General features: G+C 42.3%; 1 protein-coding gene across 1 annotated transcript in view; it reads right to left on the bottom strand.

The window, feature by feature from the left end:
- Positions 1-21,396, bottom strand: part of LOC149220519 (uncharacterized) — a 410,731-nt gene that overhangs the window by 356,834 nt on the left and 32,501 nt on the right. Inside the window, exon 6 of the mRNA XM_089387129.1 lies at positions 15,071-15,250. Within this exon, the coding sequence (XP_089243255.1) occupies positions 15,071-15,250 (180 nt within the window). The remainder of the gene's footprint in view (positions 1-15,070; positions 15,251-21,396) is intronic.

The raw sequence follows: 21,396 nt of genomic DNA, 5'->3' as shown, positions 1-21,396 counted from the left end.
CTTCACTCGGCAGAATTCCAGCTGATTTGGCACAAGACTGGCTAACCCTGGGTATTTTTGTGTTGGCTCTGTGTCAGCCCTGCATCACCTTCTCTTCCCTCTGCGTCAGCTCTCCCATCTGTTCCAACAGTTCCCCGCATTGCCGGTAGTTCCAGCAGTTCCCCACAGTTTCCGCTGTTCTGGCAGTTTTGGATTCTGAGTGACAGGCAACTCTTTGCGTCAGCTCTCCCGACTATTGTGTTGCCTCTGCGTTAGCTCTCTCGGCTGTTCTGGCAGTCCCCGACAATTCCGGCAGTTCCAGACAGTTTCGGTTGTTTCGGCAGTTCTGCATGACAAGCAACTTTTCTGCATCAACTCTCCCGACTTCTGTGTTGCCTCTTTTCAAGCTCTCTCTGCCTCTTTGTTCTATATTTTATGGAAAGTCCTTCTCCCAGATTCTCTCTACCCCTCAGCTGCAAGATCTCCCCAATCAATTTCCTTCTGAGAACTTCTCACCTCAGAAAATCGATTTCCTCAATCTCTCTGTGTATTTTCAAATGAACCCTAAGCCTCCATTTTATACTTTTCCTGTTAAATCTTCAACGACCGAGATTAAGTCTCTAATCAACAACTAAGATTAAAACATGACTTGATCCACCTTCTAGATCATTCTCACCCATATTTTGATTAATACCCATTAATATTTTAATTTCCCGAAGTTTAGACTTAAGAACTCCATTAAAAATATTAATTATTTTAATAAAATACAATCCAGGCATAATTTCACCAAACGGTTTTTGAGTTCTTTAGAACTCGTGCCTTAGCCTCTCCACCAATTTTCAAGGCTAGAGCACTTCCAATGCTACCAGAAACTAACATTAATTACTCCTGATTAATTAGTCATATTCCCTGAGTTTAGACTTCGGAAATATTTAAAAATTGACTAATAATCTAATTAAATAATTTCTAGGTCGAATTTCCAGAAACAATTTCTAGGTTTTGGAAATCTCATATATTCTAGCTTCTCCACAAAATTTCAAGTCTAGAACACATATGATGCTACAAAAACTAACACTCCCTCTTAGTGAGGAATGCGTTCTAGTGCCACTGCACGCCCTGTAGCAGCACCCTGTCTCTGTATCATCTCCTGTCACACTGTTGATGTCTAGCCATATTGCCCACCAACCACTGCGCACCTCTGATATTCGTTGCATCTATGTTGCTGCTGACCTTGTTGAACTGCTGCATTTGCACTGCAACTCCCTCTCATATGTTGCTGTTGCAACTGCAACATCCGCAACAGAAAAGCATCCAAAATACTGAATCAACTGTGATCAGTATAATGCATCTGTCACCCAAGTCTCTGGCTGCTACTAGTATCTGCGCTGTCATTGAGGAGTTTGCACTGCTGTTAACTCTGCACTGTGCCACCTGCATTACTGCCAACTATGTACTGCGCTCCCCAACATCTGACTGCTACTAGACTCTGCATCTATCACTTTGACATTTGACTCTATCTACTGCTACTCATCTATTCTGCTACTGAAAACTGTGGGCTCCTGTTGTTGATTTCTGGTAGCATCGGATGTGCTCTAAGTCTCAAATTTTGCAGGGAGGCTTGGGCACATGTATTCCAAAGAACCCATAAATCGTTTTGGGAAATTCCACCCGGAGACAATTTTATTAAAATAATTAATTATTTTTAATGGGTCCCTAAGTCTAAACCTAGGAAATTAAAATAATTAATGGGTATTAATCTCACTGTGGGTGTAACTTCTAGAGGAAGACGAGGATCAAGAAGAAATGATCTTAGCCATTGATTAGCTTATAATCTGGGTTGTTGAATTTCAACAAGAAGATTATATAAGGAGGCTTGAGAGTCATTTGGAAGACACACCAAGAGTTGATCAGTCAGATCGAATTGCTGAAGCTAGAGAAGTGCAGTGATTTCGTGGTGATCACACAAAAAGGGGCAAAGATAGTTTTGGTTGGAGGATCTTCTCCGGAGCCAAGAATATGCAGCAGAGAGGCAGAGAAAGATGCAGAGGAGGCAACGCAGTGCCCAGTTAGAGTGACACAGAGGCAGGAAGAGATCACCCAATGCAACTTACTACCTTCCAAGCAGAAGTCCGAGATTTTGCTAGAGGTTTGACATTCTGAGCTGGGAGGGTTGAAGTCGAAGCTCCTGAGAGCAAATCAATCCAGCAGAGAAGTGATGCAGTGCCTCAAAGGCAGTGATGCAAGCCCACGCAGTGACTATGTAGGGACAGTGCAGAGGTAGTCAGGGACTCGTTGGTTCAGCTGCCAGATCAATCGGGACTTGCAATGTAGAGTGAGGTAATCTCACTAATTTCTTGTGCTGAGTGATATTCTTTGTACTGGATAGCCATCAAGGCATCCAAAGATTGTATTCAAAAATAATTTTTGTCTAATAATAAAAACCCTCAGATCTGCTGCACCAGTTTTCCCACATTGGGTTTTTCTGGGGACATTTGTCCAAAAATAACTGTGTCATTGTGTTGTATTTTATTTCTTGCTCAATTTCTTGTTTCCTTATTATATTAAATTCAGTGAAGGTTGCAGTGTATGTATTTCGATATTTGTCGCAGGAAACTGCAAGTAATTTGTTTAAAGGAATCTAACAAATAGGAAAAATATCATCACTTGCTGCAGTAGGGATTCTGGTTTAGGAATTTTCACATGGTATCAGAGCAGTGCATGTGAGACAAGAAGAGCAATGCCAGAGAACCCAGCGCTGAGCAGAGGAGTCGAATAGCTGCAGGAGGTAGCAGTTCGAATCCCTAGAGTGATTGTGCTGTCCAGGCCAGGAAGGCTGAATTTTCGAGGAAAATCTCTCTCTGAGTGAGTTGACAGAGAGGAAAGACTTCCAGTCCAAAATTTTGTCGTGCCAGAGGGAGTAGCGCAGAGCCTCAGCATTGAGGAAGGAGCTAGTGGGACGCAGTTTTCCGCAGGAAATTTGCTGGGCAAAAAATCGTTAGAAGAGAGAAGATGCGCAGTGAGGGAATTTTTCCTCAATAGACTTCCTGCCAAGAAATCTGTTTTCTTATTGCCTGAGCAGCAGCAGTAAGAGAGAGAGGAGTAGTTCGACATTTTCATGGCAGAGATGGAAGCCAGTGGGTTAAGAGATTAGGACAAGTTGGATGGGGCATCCAACTATGTGATCTGGAAGGCAAGGATGTCGAGCCTTCTAGATGAGCATTTTCTCAATGCCTATGTCAATATGGTGGTGGCTGAGCCCACAGATCTAGATCAGCTGAAGAAGTACAAGGGAGATATGGTGAAGGCCAAGAGCATGATCCTTGATGGAGTAAAGGATCACGTGGTATGTTCCATCGCTAACAGAGGGATTGCTAAGGAGATGTGGGAGCCTTGGCAACATTGTATGAAGGATCTTTCGAGCAGCGGAAGATGTACACACAGTAGAAATTGAGATTTGCATAGATGCAGAAGGGGGAGCGCATTGATTTGTTTTTCACAAAGCTTCAGGAGACCAAGGATGAGTTGGCAGTTGTGGGGTCTACACCTCAAGGTTCCGAGATGGTGAGACTGGCCCTAAACTCAGTCTCAAAACAGTGGCAAGTCTTTGTCTAGAGCATCCTGGGCAGGGCAAATTTAGTAGACAGGGATACTATTTGGGCAGCTCTCAAGCAGGAAGAGCTGAGGAGAGATCTAATCAAGTGTAAACTTGACGGAAGCAGCAACAATGGATTGAAACCCAAGGAGAAGGAAGAGAATGCAGCCCTTGCATCCAATGGGCAGCAGGAGCAGCGAAGGTGGAAGAAGGACGTCTCGAAGATCAAATGCTTCAAGTGTGGTGAAATGGGTCACTACGCAACACAATTACCTCTCAGGAAGGACAAAGATGAGAAGCACGATTTGAACGCTGCATCCGCGAAGATCGAGCAGGAGTTTGCCATGACAACTGAGATACCTCCAGGAGGGACGTGGGCTGATTTAGAGTTGTAGTTCGAAAGAGCTACAAATGAGCAGGATCCTTGAGGAGCCCACCTATCGGATCAATTCCTTGCTATGGGAGCCCAGATCAAAAGTAGCAGGATAGACCAGTGTCAGTTAGTGCAGAGGAGTGTTGGAGCGACAGATGCAGTGGCTAGAACGCCATGTCTAAGCAGCGTAGTGCAGAGTTGCAACATTGCAGGGAGGCACAGTGCAATAGCAGCAACAACGCAGTGGCTTTAGAGGGATAGCATGAGACTAGCCACAGTCAGCATCCAGATGCATCTATGCTTAATACTTGTTCAAATTTTGGAATGTTTTTCAATTGCAGTGCAGATGAAGTGTTAGCAGTGGCAGTGTTAGCACTAGCACAGATGCAACACTTGAGAGGGAGTTGTAGTACGAATGCAGTGTTGACAGTGGCAGTGTCAGCAGCACAGATGCAACACTTGAGAGGGAGCTATAGTATGGATGCAATGTTGATAATGGCAGCGTCAGCAATGGTACAGGTGTAGCAGCAGCGCAGTAGTTGGTGGACAGCATCTCAAACATCAACAGCGTAGAGGACGATATTATGAAGTCAGGGTGATGCTTTAGTAAGAGGTATTGCTAGAGCACATTCCACGCTAAGAGGTTGTGTTGATTTCTGGTAGCATCGGATGTGCTCTAATGTCTCAAATTTTGCAGGGAGGCGTGGGCACATGTATTCCATGTTGATTTTGAGTAGCATCGGATGTGCTCTAGCTCTGAAATTTTGTGGAGGGGCTAGAACACATGAGATCTCCAAGACCCATAAATTGTTTGAAGAAATTCCACCCAGATGAGGAGTTATTAAAATAATTATATTTTTAATGGATTCCTAAGTCTAAACTTAGGAAAATAAAAATATTAATGGGTATTAATAAGAATATGGGTGAAAAACTTCTAAGTGACGAGGATCAAGTCTGTTTTAATCTTAGCCATTGATTAGGGACTTAATCTCGGTCGTTGATTCATCAACAGGAAAAGTATAAGAGGAGGGTTGAGGGTGAATTGGAAATACACTTGAGAGATCAGTGAGTTCGATTTATTTGAGGCAAGGTTTGCTGAGAAAATCGAACAAGTGATCTGTTGCAGCAGAGGGGCAGGGATAATTGAGGTTGGAGGATCTTCTCCAAGACCTCGAATACACAACAAAGAGAGGCAGGAAGACTCCAGAGGAGGCAGCGCAGACCTAGAGAGACTGACGTTGGGCCAGGAAGGGCCCACACATTTCCAGCGCTGGGGTACAACCACCCTCCAACAAAAATCTGAATTCAACCAGGGAGCAACAAGATCAGCCGAGAACGCTGATGTTAGAGCTCCAGGAGGCAGAGGAGGTAATGCAGTTCTGACACAATGTCCCAATGTGCTCCACGCAGCCACTGCGAAGGGGCAGCGCAGTTGTAGCCGGGGATAATCAGTCCAGTTGCCGTAACGAAGAGATTTTTCCGGGTGATTCTCACTTAGGTTTCTGCCAGTATATTTTTATCTTTGTAATTGGATTGTTGAGAGGGCAACCAGAGTTGTATTCAGAACTACTACCTAGTAATAGAAAACCCTCAGAGTTGTTGCACCGATTTCCTGCATTGGGTTTTTCCAAGGACGTTTGTCCAAAAATAATGGTGTCCCTTATGTATTTGTCTCGTTCTATTTTCAGTTCATCATCTGTATGTATGTTTAGTCTGAAATAGTGTTTCATCGTTGTTTAATAATTAAATAAACCTGTTGAATGTAAAAACAAGTAGGAGATGATAAACCAGTGATTGCAATAGGATTTTTGATGTGTAGATTCAGAAATTTTCACATGGTATCAGAGCATTGCAGATCATAGGAGATTGAAGACACCAGCCAAGAGATCCAGAGAATTTGTTGCAGAGAGGCAACTGTCCCGAGTGAGCGCTGTTCCAGAGCCAGAGATGCAGAGGGAGAGTAACGCAGTGCAAAAGAAGTGACGCAGAGGCTCACGCAGTGCTTGCATCAACATTCTGAACCAAGTGAGGGTGACGCAATCGCTGGAAAGAGCCCACGCAGTAACTGCGTCAGCTGTCTAGGCCAGCGGAAAAGCAGAGAGGGTCAGATCATGTTCACACAGAGCCACGTCATCTTTCCAGATGAGGAAGGAGTGACGTAGTGGCTAGGAGGAGCTGATCTAGCTCACACAGTGATTGCACAGAGCCAGAGGAGCTTAGATTCTTCAGTTGTCGGGGTTGGGGGAGCAGAGCAGATTCGATCTGCGCTGGTGGGACGTTGTTGTTGTTGGTGCAGAACAGTGTCTGTGGAGACATAGACGAGGTAGAGGGAGTCACTACCTTGACAGATTTCTAGCCAAAGAAATCTAGATCCGGGTTGCAGCAGCAAAGGAGGATTGGAGAGGAGTGATTCGACATTTGGTCAAAGATTTTCATGAAGGAAATCAGGACTCAGAGGGAGTCTAGAGGAGCTTGTTCCTTAGAGGATTTCTTGCGCCAAAGAAATCCAAATCCAAGTCTAAATGGATTAGCAGTAGGAGAGGGGGAAGAGAACCAGTCCTATTTTTTTGTTTAGCAGAGATGGCGGTCAATGGGCTAAGGGATGAGGACAGATTGGATGGAGCATCCAATTTTGTCATTTGGAAGGCTAGGATCCTGGCAATCCTAGACAAACATCGCATCAAGGACTATGCCTTGAAAGCAGTTGTTATTCTAGTTGACGCCGATCCATTAAAGAAGTACGAGGAGGTCCAAGCGAAGGCCAAGTGCATGATAATAGACGGAGTCAAAGATCATGTAGTACCACACATTGCTGAGAAAGAAACAACAAGGCAAGTGTGGGAGATGCTAACCACCTTGTACAGGGAACTTCCATCTAGTGGAAGATGCTATTAGAAAATCAGTTGCGACAATACCAAATGCAGAAGGGAGAAGAGATCGATCCCTTCCTCCTCAGCTTGCAAGGGATTAGAGACCAGTTGACTTTTGTGGGGTCTACACCAGATCCTGAATTCATAGTCAGGACTGCCCTTAATGAAGTCACCAAGGACTAGGAGACATTTGTCCAAAGTATCTTGGGCAGAGCAACTCTCCCTAGTTGGGAGGAGTTGTGGGTAGCTCTTCGACAAGAAGAGATTAGGAGGTTGACCAAGGCGGGGGGTAGCAGCAAAGGAGCCCGGGTCAAGGAGGAAGAAGAGGAGGATGCAACTCTCACATCATAGGGACAACGATGGCAGCAAAAGAGAAAGAAGAAGAATATTTCCAAGGTCAAATGCTTCAAGTGTGAGGAACTTGGACATTTCCAAGGGCAAGGAGGAGGCTTCTAACTCGAAGGCTGCTCCAATGAAAGTTGGTAGGGAAGGCAAGAATGACAATTGTGCCATGAGTGCTCATGCGCCTCTAGACAAGAGGTGGGGCGACATGGAGTTGTAGTCGAGAGGACTACATGACAGGGCAAGATTCTTGAGGTGCCCAAACTCTTGGATCACATATGCCTACGGGAGCCCTTAACAACAGTAGCAAATTGACAGGTGTTAGCTGGAGTGAGGTGTGATGGAGCGAAAGTGGCAAAGCTAGCCTGTCAAAGTCTGAGGCAACACCGTGGATGTTGTAGCAGTGCAAAGGCACAAAGCAATTTGCAACAATACAATAGTAGTAGAGGGTCAGCACAGATTAGCAACAAAGGTAGCTTCAACATCACGAGGCATCCAAACTGACCAACATGTCATTTTTTGGATGAAGTTTTAGTTGCTTACTTCTCAGCAACTAAGTTGCAATGCAACAGGTAGCAGTGGCAGTGCTATGGGTAGCATGATGCAACATGTTGAGAGGGAGCCGTAGTACAGATGTAGTAGTGGCAGTGGCAGAGTCATGGGCAGCAGTGCAATGGATGAAGGGCATCAGGGCAAGCATCAGCAACAATGAGGATCGATGCGGTGGATCAATGTAGTAATTCTATTGAGAAGTATTGTTAGAGCACTTTCTCGCTAAGAGGGAGTGTTGATCTTGGGTAGCATCGGATGTGCTCTAGCTCCAAAATTTTATGGAGGGGCTAGAACACATGAAATCTCCAAGACCCAGAAATCATTTGGAGAAATTCCACCCGGATGAGGAGTTATTAAAATAATTTATATTTTTAATGGGTTCCTAAGTCTAAGCTTAGAAAAATAAAAATATTAATGGGTATTAATAAGAATATGGGTGAGAAACTTCCAAGTGACGAGGATCAAGTCTATTTTAATCTTAGCCGTTGATTAGGAACTTAATCTTGACCGTTGATTCATCAACGAGAAAAGTATAAGAAGATGCTTGAGGGTCAGATGGAAATAGACTTTAGAGATCATTTAGTTCGATTTTTCTGGGGTGAGGTTCGCTGAGAAAATCGAACAAGTGATCTGTTGCAACAAAGGGGTAAGGATAGTTGAGGTTGGAGGATCTTCTCCAGGACCTCAAATACACAGTAGATAGAGGCCGAAAGACGCTAGAGGAGGCAGCGCAGACCCAAAGAGTCTGATGCTGAGCCAGGAAGGGCCCACGCATTTCCAACGCTCGGGTAGAGCTACCCTCCAGCAGAAATCTGAATTCAGCTAGGGAGCAACAAGATCAGCCAAGAAGGTTGATGTCAGAGCTCTAGGAGGCAGAGGAGGCAGCGCAATGTTGACGTAGTGTCCCAGTGTGCTCCATGCAGGCCCACACAGCTTCTACGAAGGGGCAGCGCAATTGTAGCTGGGGACAGCCAGTCCAGTTGCCGTAACAGAGAGATTTTGCTGGGTGATTCTCACTTAGGTTTCTGCCTGTATATTTTTATCTCTGTAACTAGATTGCTGAGAGGGCATCCAGAGTTGTATTGAGAACTACTGTTTAATAATAGAAAACCCATTGGGTTTTTCTGGGGACGTTTGTCCAAAAATAATGTTTTCCCTTGTGTATTTGTCTCGTTCTATTTTCAATTCATGATCTTATGTATGTTTAGTCTGCAATAGTGTTTTCATTGTTGTTTAATAATTAAATAAACTTGTAAAATGTAAAAACAAGTAGGAGATGATAAACCAGTGATTGCAATAGGATTTCTAATGTGTAGATTCAGAAATTTTCACATTCCAAAGAACCCAGAAAGCGTTTTGGAAAATTCCACCTGGATACAGTTTTATTGAAATAATTAATTATTTTCAATGGGTCCTTAAGTCTAAAATTACGAAATTAAAATAATTAATGGGTATTAATCTAACTATGGGTGTAACTTCTAGACGAAGATGAGGATCAAGCAGAAATGATCTTAGACATTGATTAACTTCTAATCTGAGCCGTTGAATGTCAACGAGAAGATTATTTAAGGAGGCTTGAGGGTCATTTGGAAGACACGCAGAGAGTTGATCAGTCAGATTGAATTGCTAATGCTAGAGCAGCTTAGTGATTTTGTGGTGATCAAGCAGAGAGGGGCAGAGATAGTTTTGGCTAGAGGATTTTCTCCGGAGCCAAGAATACGCAACAGAGAGGTAGAGAAAGACGCAGAGGAGGCAGCGCAATGCTCAGTGAGGTTTACGCAGAGCCAGGAAGGGCTCATGCAGAGCGACGCAGTGCCTTCCAAGCAGAAGTCTGAGATTTTGCCAGAGGTTTGACGTTCTAAGTTGGGAGGGCTGAAGTCAAAGCTCCTGAGAGCAAATCGATCTAGCAAAGAAGTGACGCAGTGCCTCAAAGGCAGTGACGCAGGCCCACGCAGTGACTATGTAGGGGCAGCGCAGAGGTAGCCGGGGACTCGTTGGTTCAACTATTGGATCATCCGGGACTTGCAGTGTAGAGTGAGGTAATCTCATTAATTTCTTCTACTAAGTGATATTCTCTGTACTGGATAGCCAGCAAGGCATCCAGAGATTGTATTCAGAAATAACTTTTGCTTAATAATAAAAACCTTCAAATCTGTTGCACTGGTTTTCCTGCATTGGATTTTTCCGAGGACATTTGTCCAAAAATAACGATGTCATTGTGTTGTATTTTCTTTCTTGCTCAGTTTCTTGTTTATGTATTATATCAAATTAAGTGAAGGTTGCAGTGTATGTATTTCGATATTTGTCGTAGGAAACTGCAAGTAATTTGTTTAAAGGAATCTAACAAATAGGAGAAATATCATCAATTGCTGCAGTAGGGATTCCGGTTTAGGAATTTTCACACCTATAGCAAGGTACTAATCCAAGAAGTGGACCTCCTCAAGAATCTTGCCCATCTGTAGCACTCTGTGTCTACAACACCAAGTCACCCCACTTCACTCCTGGGGGTATGTCAACAAACATGGCGAAGTCTTCCTCCAGCCTGGAGGACATCCTATCGATCTTCGTTGATGCTGCCTGCTAGTCCTGCTTCTCCTCCTTGTCCTTCTTCCTTAGAGGACACTAGGTACTGTAGTGACCAAGCTCACCACATCTAAAGCACTTGACCTTCGACAAGTCCTTCTTCTTCTTTCATTGCTCCCCTTATCCATGACTGGGACACTTCGATGCAAGGGCCACATTCTCTTCCTCCTTCACCTGCTTCGATTTGTTGCTGCTGCCACTGATGGAGCTCTTTAGAAGAGCTCACCTCAATTCCTCCTGTTGTAATTCAACCTTCACCTTGTCCCACTCTGGTAGCTTGTCTCTGCTCAATATGCTTTGGACAAAGACTTGCCAGTCCTCAGAGACACTGTTGAGTGTCAATCTCACTAGCTCTGTAGGTTGAAGCGCTGCCCCAACAACTGACAACTGGTCCCAGACGTCCTTAATCCCGGTGAGGAAGGGGGTCTATGCCTTCCCCTTTCTGCATTTGGATGAGTCTCAACTTCTCCTCTAAGTACATCTTCCGCTGCTCGGAAGTGCACTGGTACAACGTGGAGAGAGTCTCTCACATCTCTCTAGCAATACCTTTGCCAGCTATGTGTGAAACAATGTGATCCCGAACTCTGTCTAGGATCAACCTCTTTGCCCGCTCCATGTCCTTTTTGTACTCCTTCAGTTGATCTACATCTTGGGGTACTGCTACCACTGCATCTATGTATGTCTTCAAGCCAAACTCATCCAAAAGGAAGGACATCCTTGCCTTCCAGATGACATAGTTGGAAGCACCATCCAACCTATCTTGATCTCAAAGCCCAGCAGTTGCCATCTCAACAAATGTCGAAAAGCTCCTCTTCCTTCTACTCAATTGCTTCTCAGCTATTCGCACTTCCCACACAACAACTGTTGTTCTGCAAGGGAAATCAAACTCCCGAGACTAGAAGTTTCTTGAGGAAAATTTTCCTTCAATGTGTGCTCTTCTTCCACCTGACACTAGCTCTACTCTAGCAAATTGCTGCAAAACTATTACGTCCAACTAGAGATCTGCTCTGCAAAAATACTGGATTTCTCCCTCTGCCTCTAGAATCCCTCGATCTGGAGAGATCGAATCTTTCTATCCCACACTCAGAAAAAAATTGAATCTCCTCAAGAAATTCGGCCTCTTGGCAAGGTGACTGCGCTGCCTTTGGGGTTTCGATTTGTTGCCCACATAGAACAACGAAACTCCTTTCCTCGTTACTGAGCTCTCCAGCTGATCATTTGTGCTTCGATTCCCTAGTGAAAAATCGGAAACCTAATCCTATTGCAGCGACTGGAAACTATTCACCTAATTGTTATTTTTAATTAACGATTTATTTACTGTTTCCTACAACAAATATTGAATAACTCACACTGCAACCTACACAAATAAAACTGTAGAAGAATAAACGTTGGAAGGAATGCTAGCACACACACAAATTTACACTGTTATTTTTGGACCAATGTCCCCGAAAAAGCCCAACATGGGAAAACCAGTGCAACAATGAGGGTTTTATTTATTATGCAATATTGAAATCTGAGTACATCTATGGATGCCCAAATGGTAATCCAAAAAGCAAGAAAATATTAGCAAAATACTAAAGGGAATTACCCTTCTCCCACAGTGAATCTCTGGTTGGACTTTCCTTATCAAAAACTCGGCCTCCTGGAGCAATGTGTCAACCTTTGCGTAGCTGGTTAGACGGCTTGCTTCGGATTGGGCTCTGATGAAGTTGTTCTGCCTCTGGAAGCTGAGAAAATCGTCTCTCCTGCCCTCTGGGACTCCTTCCCGGCCTCTGGAACTGAGAATGAATTTCCATCTCTCCTAATCGATCTGCCAGACTGAAGCACTGCGCAGTCCCTCAGTGTTTCTTCTCTGGGATAATTCAACTCACTTGTTGCTGCCGCTCTAGATCTAGAAAATCTATCCTCCGGCTCACTATCCCTGCCCCTCACTCACTGCTTCGATCTAAATGGCTCTCTCTCCGACAACTGATTGCTGCTACTCTGGAAATCGATCTGCTCATGAAATTGAACTTCTCAAGTGTATTCTCCAAGTGCCCATCGACTTCTTCATATAATCCTCTATTGAGACTTCAACGACCAAGATTAGATCTTAATCGATGGCTAGGATTAACTTGAAGTCTATTTGTGTGACTTTCTAGAACATTCACACCTTGACATAATTAATTCTAATTAATTAGTCATATTCCCTAAGTTTAGACTTAGGAGAAATTTAAAAACTGACTAATAATCTAATTAAGTCATTTCTAGGTGAAATTTCCAGAAACAATTTATGGGTTTTAGAGATCTCATGTATTCTAGCCTCTCCACAAAATTTGAAGGCTAGAACACATTTGACGCTACAAAAACTAACATGACAAGAGGTTAGGGCCAATCATGGAGTGATAGGCGCTAGTATTGCTAAGTCGCTTGGGCAGGTTGAGCCTAGCCTTGATCATCACATATATTATGGCCGAGAGTTACAAGAGAGGAGGATTCAGTATGAGCATGCTAGGTAGTCAGTCCTGACCAAAGTATCACAGGCTTAGCAGGACAATTTCCTTCGACGATGGGCATGGGACCCTAGCGTCACAATAATTGATAGTCTAACTACCTTTAGGGTTGAGTTGGGTTCGACAGGGGGAGATCATTCCGACCCTCCATTGGATTTTACTAATTCATTGTTGGTGAGTGGGACTTCACCAGCATGGTGGGATGGTCAGCAGCAGAATATCGGGGGAAACCCATGCGGGCGAGGATTCATCTCCATAGGAGTCAGATTGTATCTTCAAGAATCTGCCCTTGGATTGCATGAGATGGATGAATCAGTAGAACACCAACATGAGGAGACGATTGGGACTTTATATTATTATGATGCTTTACTTACTGATGGCATACAAGAGGTTGAGGGTGTTTGTACCAGGTTGGGTAGTGAGTGGAGCAAGAGGTGCTTCACGTTGATCAGGATGGCTTGGGATCCTGGTATCGAGGGATTTTCTTTATGCAAGGATAGTGCATGGGACAGGGATGACTCAGTGGTACATTTGGGACACCAATATTGATTGCAGTCACTGTTTGGGCCAGTAGATAGTGGGATTGCTTGAGGACAAGCAACTTTTGGCGGGGAGGACTGTAATATCCCTAATTTCCTAAGCCACATTGGAAATATTACACCTTTTGACAATTTTGAAATTAGCAACAATTTTTGGTATTTTGACTTAGGAGAAGGAGAAAATCGAATTTTTGGTGGGTTGTGGGGGCCACACACAAAGGGAATTCGCACTCCCTTAGGAAAAGTGCACTTGTGGAGAGAGAAGGAAGGAGAGGGAAGGCGTACTAGTGGAGAATGGGACCCACGAGGAGAGGAAGAGGGCAGCAAGCATAAATAGAAGATGAAGGCCATCATTTGGGGGTTTTTAATCAATCTGAAAAGTATACTATTGTTAGCTGGAGTCGTTGAGCTAAGTCAACATTGTGTTGTTCAACACAAGAGGTTTCCGGGCAGGAATCTCACCTCCATCTTCAGTGGACTACGAGTGCCACTCTAGGGGAGTTCGATTTCTTCATTGCAGATTTATGCCAGAGCCATTTGCCTGAGAATTTGACCCATCTTGTGAGCAGACTAGACGTTGGAAAGGGAATACACATTCCTTGAGGAGGCAGCTACAGGGCCACCTAATTTTTGGGATTTTTAGGGAAGATTTCACTGCCAATTTGCTGGTGGATTGAAGGATTTTCCAGGACTGAGTGTGGAGAAATTTCCTAGCTCGAATTGGAGCATTTCTGGGTACTGCGCAGGACATCATTGCCTGGGAGTTCCACTGGGGTTTTGGTGGGTGACTTTGTGTGAAAGAAGAGCTGGAAGGACAGGGATTTTGAGGAGGAATTGCAAGGGAATTTCAGGGGGATATTCTTGGAGACTTTAGAAGAGCACTCCACAGCTTGCTCCAGCAGTACGCACAGTAGGACAAGTTGGGCCAACGCACACAATTGTGGGTTTTCTAGATAAATGGATTGGGGCCTAAAGCTTTCTGGGTTTTGCTGGCCATAGCAGTAAAACACACCAGCTAAAATTACAGAATTTTCTGAGCATAGGGGAGAGCATAAATCATATTATTCATCTAGCAACAACAGCAGAAATCACTGGGCTAGCGCAGAACATGGTGGGGAGCTCATCTAGCACTTGGACAGCTTGATCATCACCTGGGTTTGTCTTTTGCTGTGGCAATCCCAAGTTCTTCTGTTCCTACTCATTGCACCCCATTTGATTAATATAATAAAATAGCTCAACGTTTTGGGTGTTATTTCTAGTGTAATCTGATATTTCCGCATGTGTGTACATTTTTTATTGCATGTTTATGATTTCACTGTTGTTATCACTTAATATTTCCATTAGGAATATTACACATTGTGTATAATGTGTTTTATGCTTGCTGTCTGCACAATTTACCCACAGAATTTATGCAAAACAGTATCTTTATTTATTGATTTGAGATAGCAGTTACCAGTGATGATCTTGCAGTTGAAATCTTAGATCACTAGGGATGCCCCCTAAGGTTAGCACACACTAATTTCAAAATGAGAGGAAACAAGCAAGGTGACAAAGGCTTATTAACTATAGTTATCCAGAATCCACTTACCTTTTGCCAAATGGAATTCCAAGTTATAACAGACATTATTACACTTGCCATCCTTTCATAACCTATACTATAAACACAATTCTCGTACTTGGGAGATAGATAATTTACAAGATAAAATTGATCAATATTTAGGTTCTAAAAACTATGCAAGAAAGCTTACCTGGTTTAGGTTCCTTTTTAGTTTCTTTTCGCCAAAGATTCTGAAATGGAAGCCAATAAAAGATCTCTTTTTCTTTATCTGATCTATCTCTTATGTCCTGTACGACTGATGATGGATCCTGGTCTGCCAATGTCTCCTTAGAACTTTCTGATTTTGTTGCCAGATGTTGAACATCAACCACTGTTTTGAATCAAACAGAAAAATCAGCTAAAATGGATAATATATAATTTAGTAGAAATCTTCAAATTTTAGAGGGAGGAATGCAATGTGCATAATTTTGCAATGATTAGAAGAGGACTCCTTATTCTATGGTACCCTCTACGTCCCTGTTTGCAGATGTGTAAATTTTGAGAGTTGCCTTTGGCACTCCAAATTACCATTATGACTTCTAAATTTCCAGTTCTATTGAAATTCCTTTAGAAGAAGGAATGTGGTTTGCAGATTTTCACCATGATAGAAACACAGTTGCTTATTGTCATGATCAAGTCTATATTGCTGAAATTCATGAGCACCATTGATTTATTCCTTTTACAGGTAATCAAATTCTTGAGTTGAAAAAGTTATAGTTCAATTGTCAGTTAAATGATGTTCATCTTTTAAAAAGGAAAAGCTCACAAATCGTCCCACCGAATTATAACTTCAATCAGGGAATCTAATTTATGAAATGCAAAACATCTCCACATTCTATGAATCAAAGACAAGTAAACGGTACTTGAATAAAGTCAAAATAAGTTCAAATCCATTAGATAATATAGTAGAAAGAAGGTTGTCAACATCCTAGAGAAGACTAAAACAAAAGTAAACATGATGTTTGACAAATTAATGTGATAGTAAAGAAAATCAGCTCTCATAATAGTTGTTAGGTACATGCGTACATCAGCTTATCAGTCTCAGTATTCGCTTGCCATTTCCAATCACCTGTGAGGACTCGGAACTGACAATACATTCAAATGTGATGGACAAAATGCATCACCTGCACTGTCTTTAAACATAGATAGCAAAGTTTACTACAGCCTTTTGAATATTCCATTGTTACTCTGTGATGATAAAGGTGATACTTCCCTATAGAGTAGTTGATGCCAAAAAAAAGCACTGCCCAACAAAGCAGCTGCAGGTTTGCAAAAATCAAATGAAACTGTGCTGTGACTTTTTGGGGAGGTATGTGATGAGTCTGTCCAAGTGATCACTCCTGTTCCCTGGCTGCAAAAGCGGCCTACTGGTGAAAATAAGCAGTGTCGGTAACTTGGTCCTCCCTTTTGGACTTTGAGTCCAGAAATTCTCCTAAGAATATGCATGTGGGTGGTGATTTCCATATGATTCTGCACCCTGATTAAAGATCCTTTACCTCATTTGTGAGAGACCTAAAGAGCAAAACCCTTGAAGACATTATCCAACTCTGCAGCCTCATTGATGTCAAGCCTAAGAAAGGAAAATACATGGTCTAACAGAAGAATAGAAGGTTATTTGGCTGAAAGTATGGATATATTTCTTCTAAGTGAGTAACACCTTGTTGGAAAATCAAAGTAGTTGTAGGTCAAGAGTGATTTTCCTTAGCTTGATAATTACTTGTGAAGTTAGTTATCCTCCTGTTTATTATTTTAGTCCTCTTTCATCAAGCAATTACCAACAAAGTTAAACATAAGAGACAAAGACACCAATGTAGGCTTCATGACAGGGAAAAACCCCACTTCTTGTGGAAAACCCAAACAATCTCCTTATAGAATTTAGATCAAACTGAGACAACTTCAAGACCCAGTGACCAAACCTGCTACCTACAAGTCAACTTCTTCAAAGGAAGTCCTCTTAGTCAACAAAGGAATGCCACCTTCAGATTTCTGCAATTCTGGATCACTGTAATAATTATACTTGTGCAATTTTCTGACCTTTTTGGACCTCTGTTTCTGGCTGTGGTTTTCGAATTTCTGAGATGTTCTGGAAACTTCGGATCACTGTGATGGATCAGACTTTAGTATGGTACTTTCTAACTAGCTTACGGATGACTGACTCTTTGATGACACCTGTAATTCTTGGATGACACCTGCGACTCTTTGGATGACACCTGCAACTCTCGGATGACTAGCTCTCTGCAACTTCGAATGGCACCTCTGCAATTTCGGACCACTGTAACACGATTGCTACTAAAGGTTACAACTTAGGATTGCAATAATTCTCAATTTCAGATTTCAAGAACAGACTTCGGTTTAGGAGCTCATTTATTGGGAAGAAGCCAGATGTCAGCCACTTTAGGATATTTTGCAGCTCAGCTGTAATGTCCCCATTTTTATTTTTCTCCATAGTACAGCCAGCGTGGATTTACAAGGTAGGGGATGGCCAGGTCAGTGGAGTACGTTTGTGTCATCAGGGGTTCCGATGGAGTTTTGAAGAGTTTTCATGGGGTCTGATGGCATCCACTTAGCATATTCATCATCATGAGCAGTTCCGCACATCTTGTTTTTGGTTCCATGACTTTCTGATAATTCCCGTAAAACGGGGTTATTATTGGCATAACTTAATTAATTATGTTCAAGGTGGCATTCCGGGGAGATTAATTGATGGAGCACCTCAGTGTAATAGCTTGTTAGAACCGGAACGAGAAGATCTACAGAATGGGATGTTGAGAAGTGACTTTCAGTGGCCGAATAGAGTATGGTAGGCGATTTACCATTTTCCTTAGTTAAAAATTACTTTAATTAGTCATTTAAGTAAAGAAAAATAATTAATTAGAGGAAATGGGTCAAAAGTGACTTCAGTAAAATAAAATAAAATAAAAGGGGTCACTTAAGATAAAGTCAATGGAGGAGCTTCAAGAATAATAATAAAATAAGATTCTTCAAGAGACTTGGAAATATAGCCATCAGATCTCTAAAAAGAGGAGGAAAAGATCATTTGGGACATCTTGGAGTTGATATTGTTTCTTGTATGTGAGGTTGAGAACGTGGTCCTCTACTCCGACAGTAGCCCCAGGACGAAAACCCTCCGGTGATTTGCAGAGATTGGGCGGGCACCCATCTCTTCCCTTGGTGAATCCATTCAGGGTTCAAAGGTTGCAGTGTATTGCTTTTTAGTTTGTTTTGGGAGGACCATTGTGGCATTGTTGTAGATCTGTTGTGGTCAGCTATCTCAGCTATTTTGTTATTCCAGCGTGTAAAACCCCAGTTTATATATTATAATAAAGTTGAGATGATTTATGCTTATCGTGTTATGGAATTGCATGCATTTTATCTGTTATATTTTACATGGCAATCTTTAGTTTATCAGTATAAATTTTATGTGAAGTGTTGGTTCCAAATTTTTTTCGTTTGGGACATTACATCAGCATATTGTCACATTCCAGGGGAAACACATTCCAAGTTAGATTAGGCTACAAAGAAGTAGTACTTTGTTCGGAATGGTGAGACTTCTAAGGCATATCACAAAATTGGGTGTGTAATTTGAAGGTCTATACCAAACAGGCGTTCCCCCTTTGAGGGTTGAATTGTAAAAATCTAATGTAAAAAATATTTTAACACGTGGTCTTTCATACTTAGACACCATTGTTAAAATATTAGAGGGTGGAAAAAATTATTAATCCCCTCAAGTATCAATTAATTAAATTTTCTGACAAAAATAAATTAAAATCCTAAGCCAGAAATTTAATTAATTAGAGTCAAAATTAAATGCCTAAATGTTAAAATTGGCAACCAGGGCAAAACTTCATGTGGGTCATCTTATTCATGGCTAATAATATTTTTATTAGATTCCTCTCGTCGAGAGGTGTAGGATTGATATAAAGATCATCCAATTCCGATAAGTATTCATGGAGATATGAATTTATTTTGATTATGGAATTATTATCAAGCCGACCTACAACTCATGTAGGCTCAGAAGCCCAACAGTCGCATCTATTCGCCCACCAACATTGTGTATAAATATAAGAGGACTTTTCCTCATTTGGACTCACTCATCTCATCACATCTCTCTCTCTCTCTACTGCGCAGATATGAGTCTCTTCTCTACTGCGCTGAAATAGGTCTCTCTCACACATGTGAAGCCGGAAGCTATTGAATTTGAAGCTGCAACTGCAGAAGTAAAGATTGACTTGCGTGGCCTAGAAGATCTCCTCTTTGGAACTGCGCTGTAGGTTCATCTGAACCTCCTTTGAAAGCCGCAACTTTTGGTGGTGGAATGAAGTCAATCCGACGAACGGTTTGCAAGATATCGACTGCCCTAGTTTGAAGCCGGAAACTGCTAAAACTGAAGTTGCAACTGCAGAAGTAAAGATTGACTTGCGTGGCCTAGAAGATCTCCTCATCTGAACTGCGCTGTAGGTTCATCTGAACCTCCTCTGGAAGCCGAAACTTTTGGTGGTGGAATGAAGTCAATCCGACTGTCGGTTTGTGAGATATGGTCTACCCTAGTTTGATAATGAAGCCGCTAATGCTGATGCTACTGATCTAGGGTTTGCCACTGCTGATATGAATCAGATTTATTGTACTATTTCTCTCTGCTGAATTATTGAAGATAAAAGAAGATTTGATCAAAGGGTTTCCCCACACATTGTGGGGTTTGTCCCTGGCTAGCCGCCACATCTTGTGTCTCTTGTCTTGGCTTGTTTTCTGTCGATCGTTTAATGTTCTATCTGCACTTTACTTTATGTACATGTGATTGCTATTCGGTGGAATATAATAAGAAAAAGAAGTAAACTGTTATAAGCATAGAACATACCATAACTTAACATGGTATCAGAGCTGAGGTGAAGACAAAGCCCGAGCAAGAGCAAGAGCAATCATTGAAGAGAAGATTGGCAAGGCTATCCTAAAAGAACTATGGGGTCCTCAACACTCTTTCCTACCGAAGACAAGCTCCGTGAAAAAGCTGACTATCATGGATGGAAGATGTCTATCGATCTAACCCTTGAAGATCAAGGAGTGCTGGACCATGTAAGAGGCAATATTGTTGAGCCTTCATCAAATGCATCTGCTGCTGCCTGGAACAAATGGAAAAATGGAGAAGTCAAAACAAAGAAGACCATCCGGGACTCTATCGACAAGCGCTTGGTGGCCTACATCTCTGATCTAGACACCTCCAAGGAAATCTACGATAGACTGGTGAGTTTATTTAAAGTTAATGATGCAAATCAAGTTTTGTTTCTTAGAAATAAGTTGAGGGAAATCAAGAAGGGTAAAGATGAAAGTATGCAAGCATACTTCTTAAGAATCACCGAGATCAAGAACGATCTCCTATCTATTGGGGAAACCATTACTGACAGAGAAATGGCACTCACAACTCTTGGAGGATTACCATCCGAATGGTACGTGTTCAAGACTACTCTTCTGAACTATAATGTAATTCCTGGTTTCGAGGAATTAATGGCTAGATGCATTCAAGAAGAAACAAGGGAAGAAGTGCAAGAAATGCCCTTGCCTAAAGGTCCTCCTGCTGCTTTTTCTTCTCATGCTAAGAAAAGAAATAATTATGGGTCTAAATCGAAAAGAAAGGCTGGATTTAAGAGTGGAAGAAAAGGACGATGTTTCATTTGCAATAAAGCAGGTCACTATGCAAGGGAATGCCCTGATAGAAAGGACTCTCACTGTGACGATGATCAAAATCCCTCTCATGGTAATCGAAGGAATGGAAAATTCAACAACAAAGGAAAAAGGAAAAAGGAAATCAAGGAAGAGGGCAACCATTCAAGAAGGCTAGAAATTCCAGGTATGAATCTAACACTGTTGACGATAAGCAGGCTGAATATTATCTACCAGCTGCTCTATCTACCTCCGCTCCTTCGGACTCAATGGGAATTTGGCTCATTGATAGTGGTGCCTCAAGACAATTCACTGGTTACAAAGAAGTACTCTATAATCTGGTAGAGAAAGAAACTAACCTGGAAATTGTCCTTGGAGATGACATGAAATACCCAGTGAAAGGTGTAGGCAATGTTTCTCTTAAACTGAATCAAGGTAATACGATTCACTTACAAGATGTATTATATGTACCTGATCTCAAAAAGAACCTGGTATCCATCTCGGCAATGGAAGACAAAGGCTATAAGGTAACCTTCAGCGATGGTAAGGTACGCATATGGAAAAATAATGTTAAAGATGCTTTCACTCTTGGGTTTAGTGTTGATTCATTATATCAGGTCGATGGAAGTCCGCTAGGTGTCATGTCTTGTGACACATCTCTTTAGTCCGAACTTTGGCATCGGAGGTTTGCCCACCTTCATTACAAAGCTCTACCCGATGTAAGACAGATGGTAACAGGGATGCCTGAATTCCAAGTAGAGAAAGAAGGTGTATGTCCGGGATGTGCCGAAGGAAAGCTCAAAAAGGGGACCATTCCCCTCA

The sequence above is a fragment of the Pinus tabuliformis genome, chromosome Q (assembly GCF_031772625.1).
Source record: "Pinus tabuliformis cultivar Carrire ecotype Pingquan chromosome Q, CPIR1, whole genome shotgun sequence".
Taxonomy (NCBI): domain Eukaryota; kingdom Viridiplantae; phylum Streptophyta; class Pinopsida; order Pinales; family Pinaceae; genus Pinus; species Pinus tabuliformis.
This window is presented reverse-complemented; position numbering and strand designations above follow the sequence as displayed.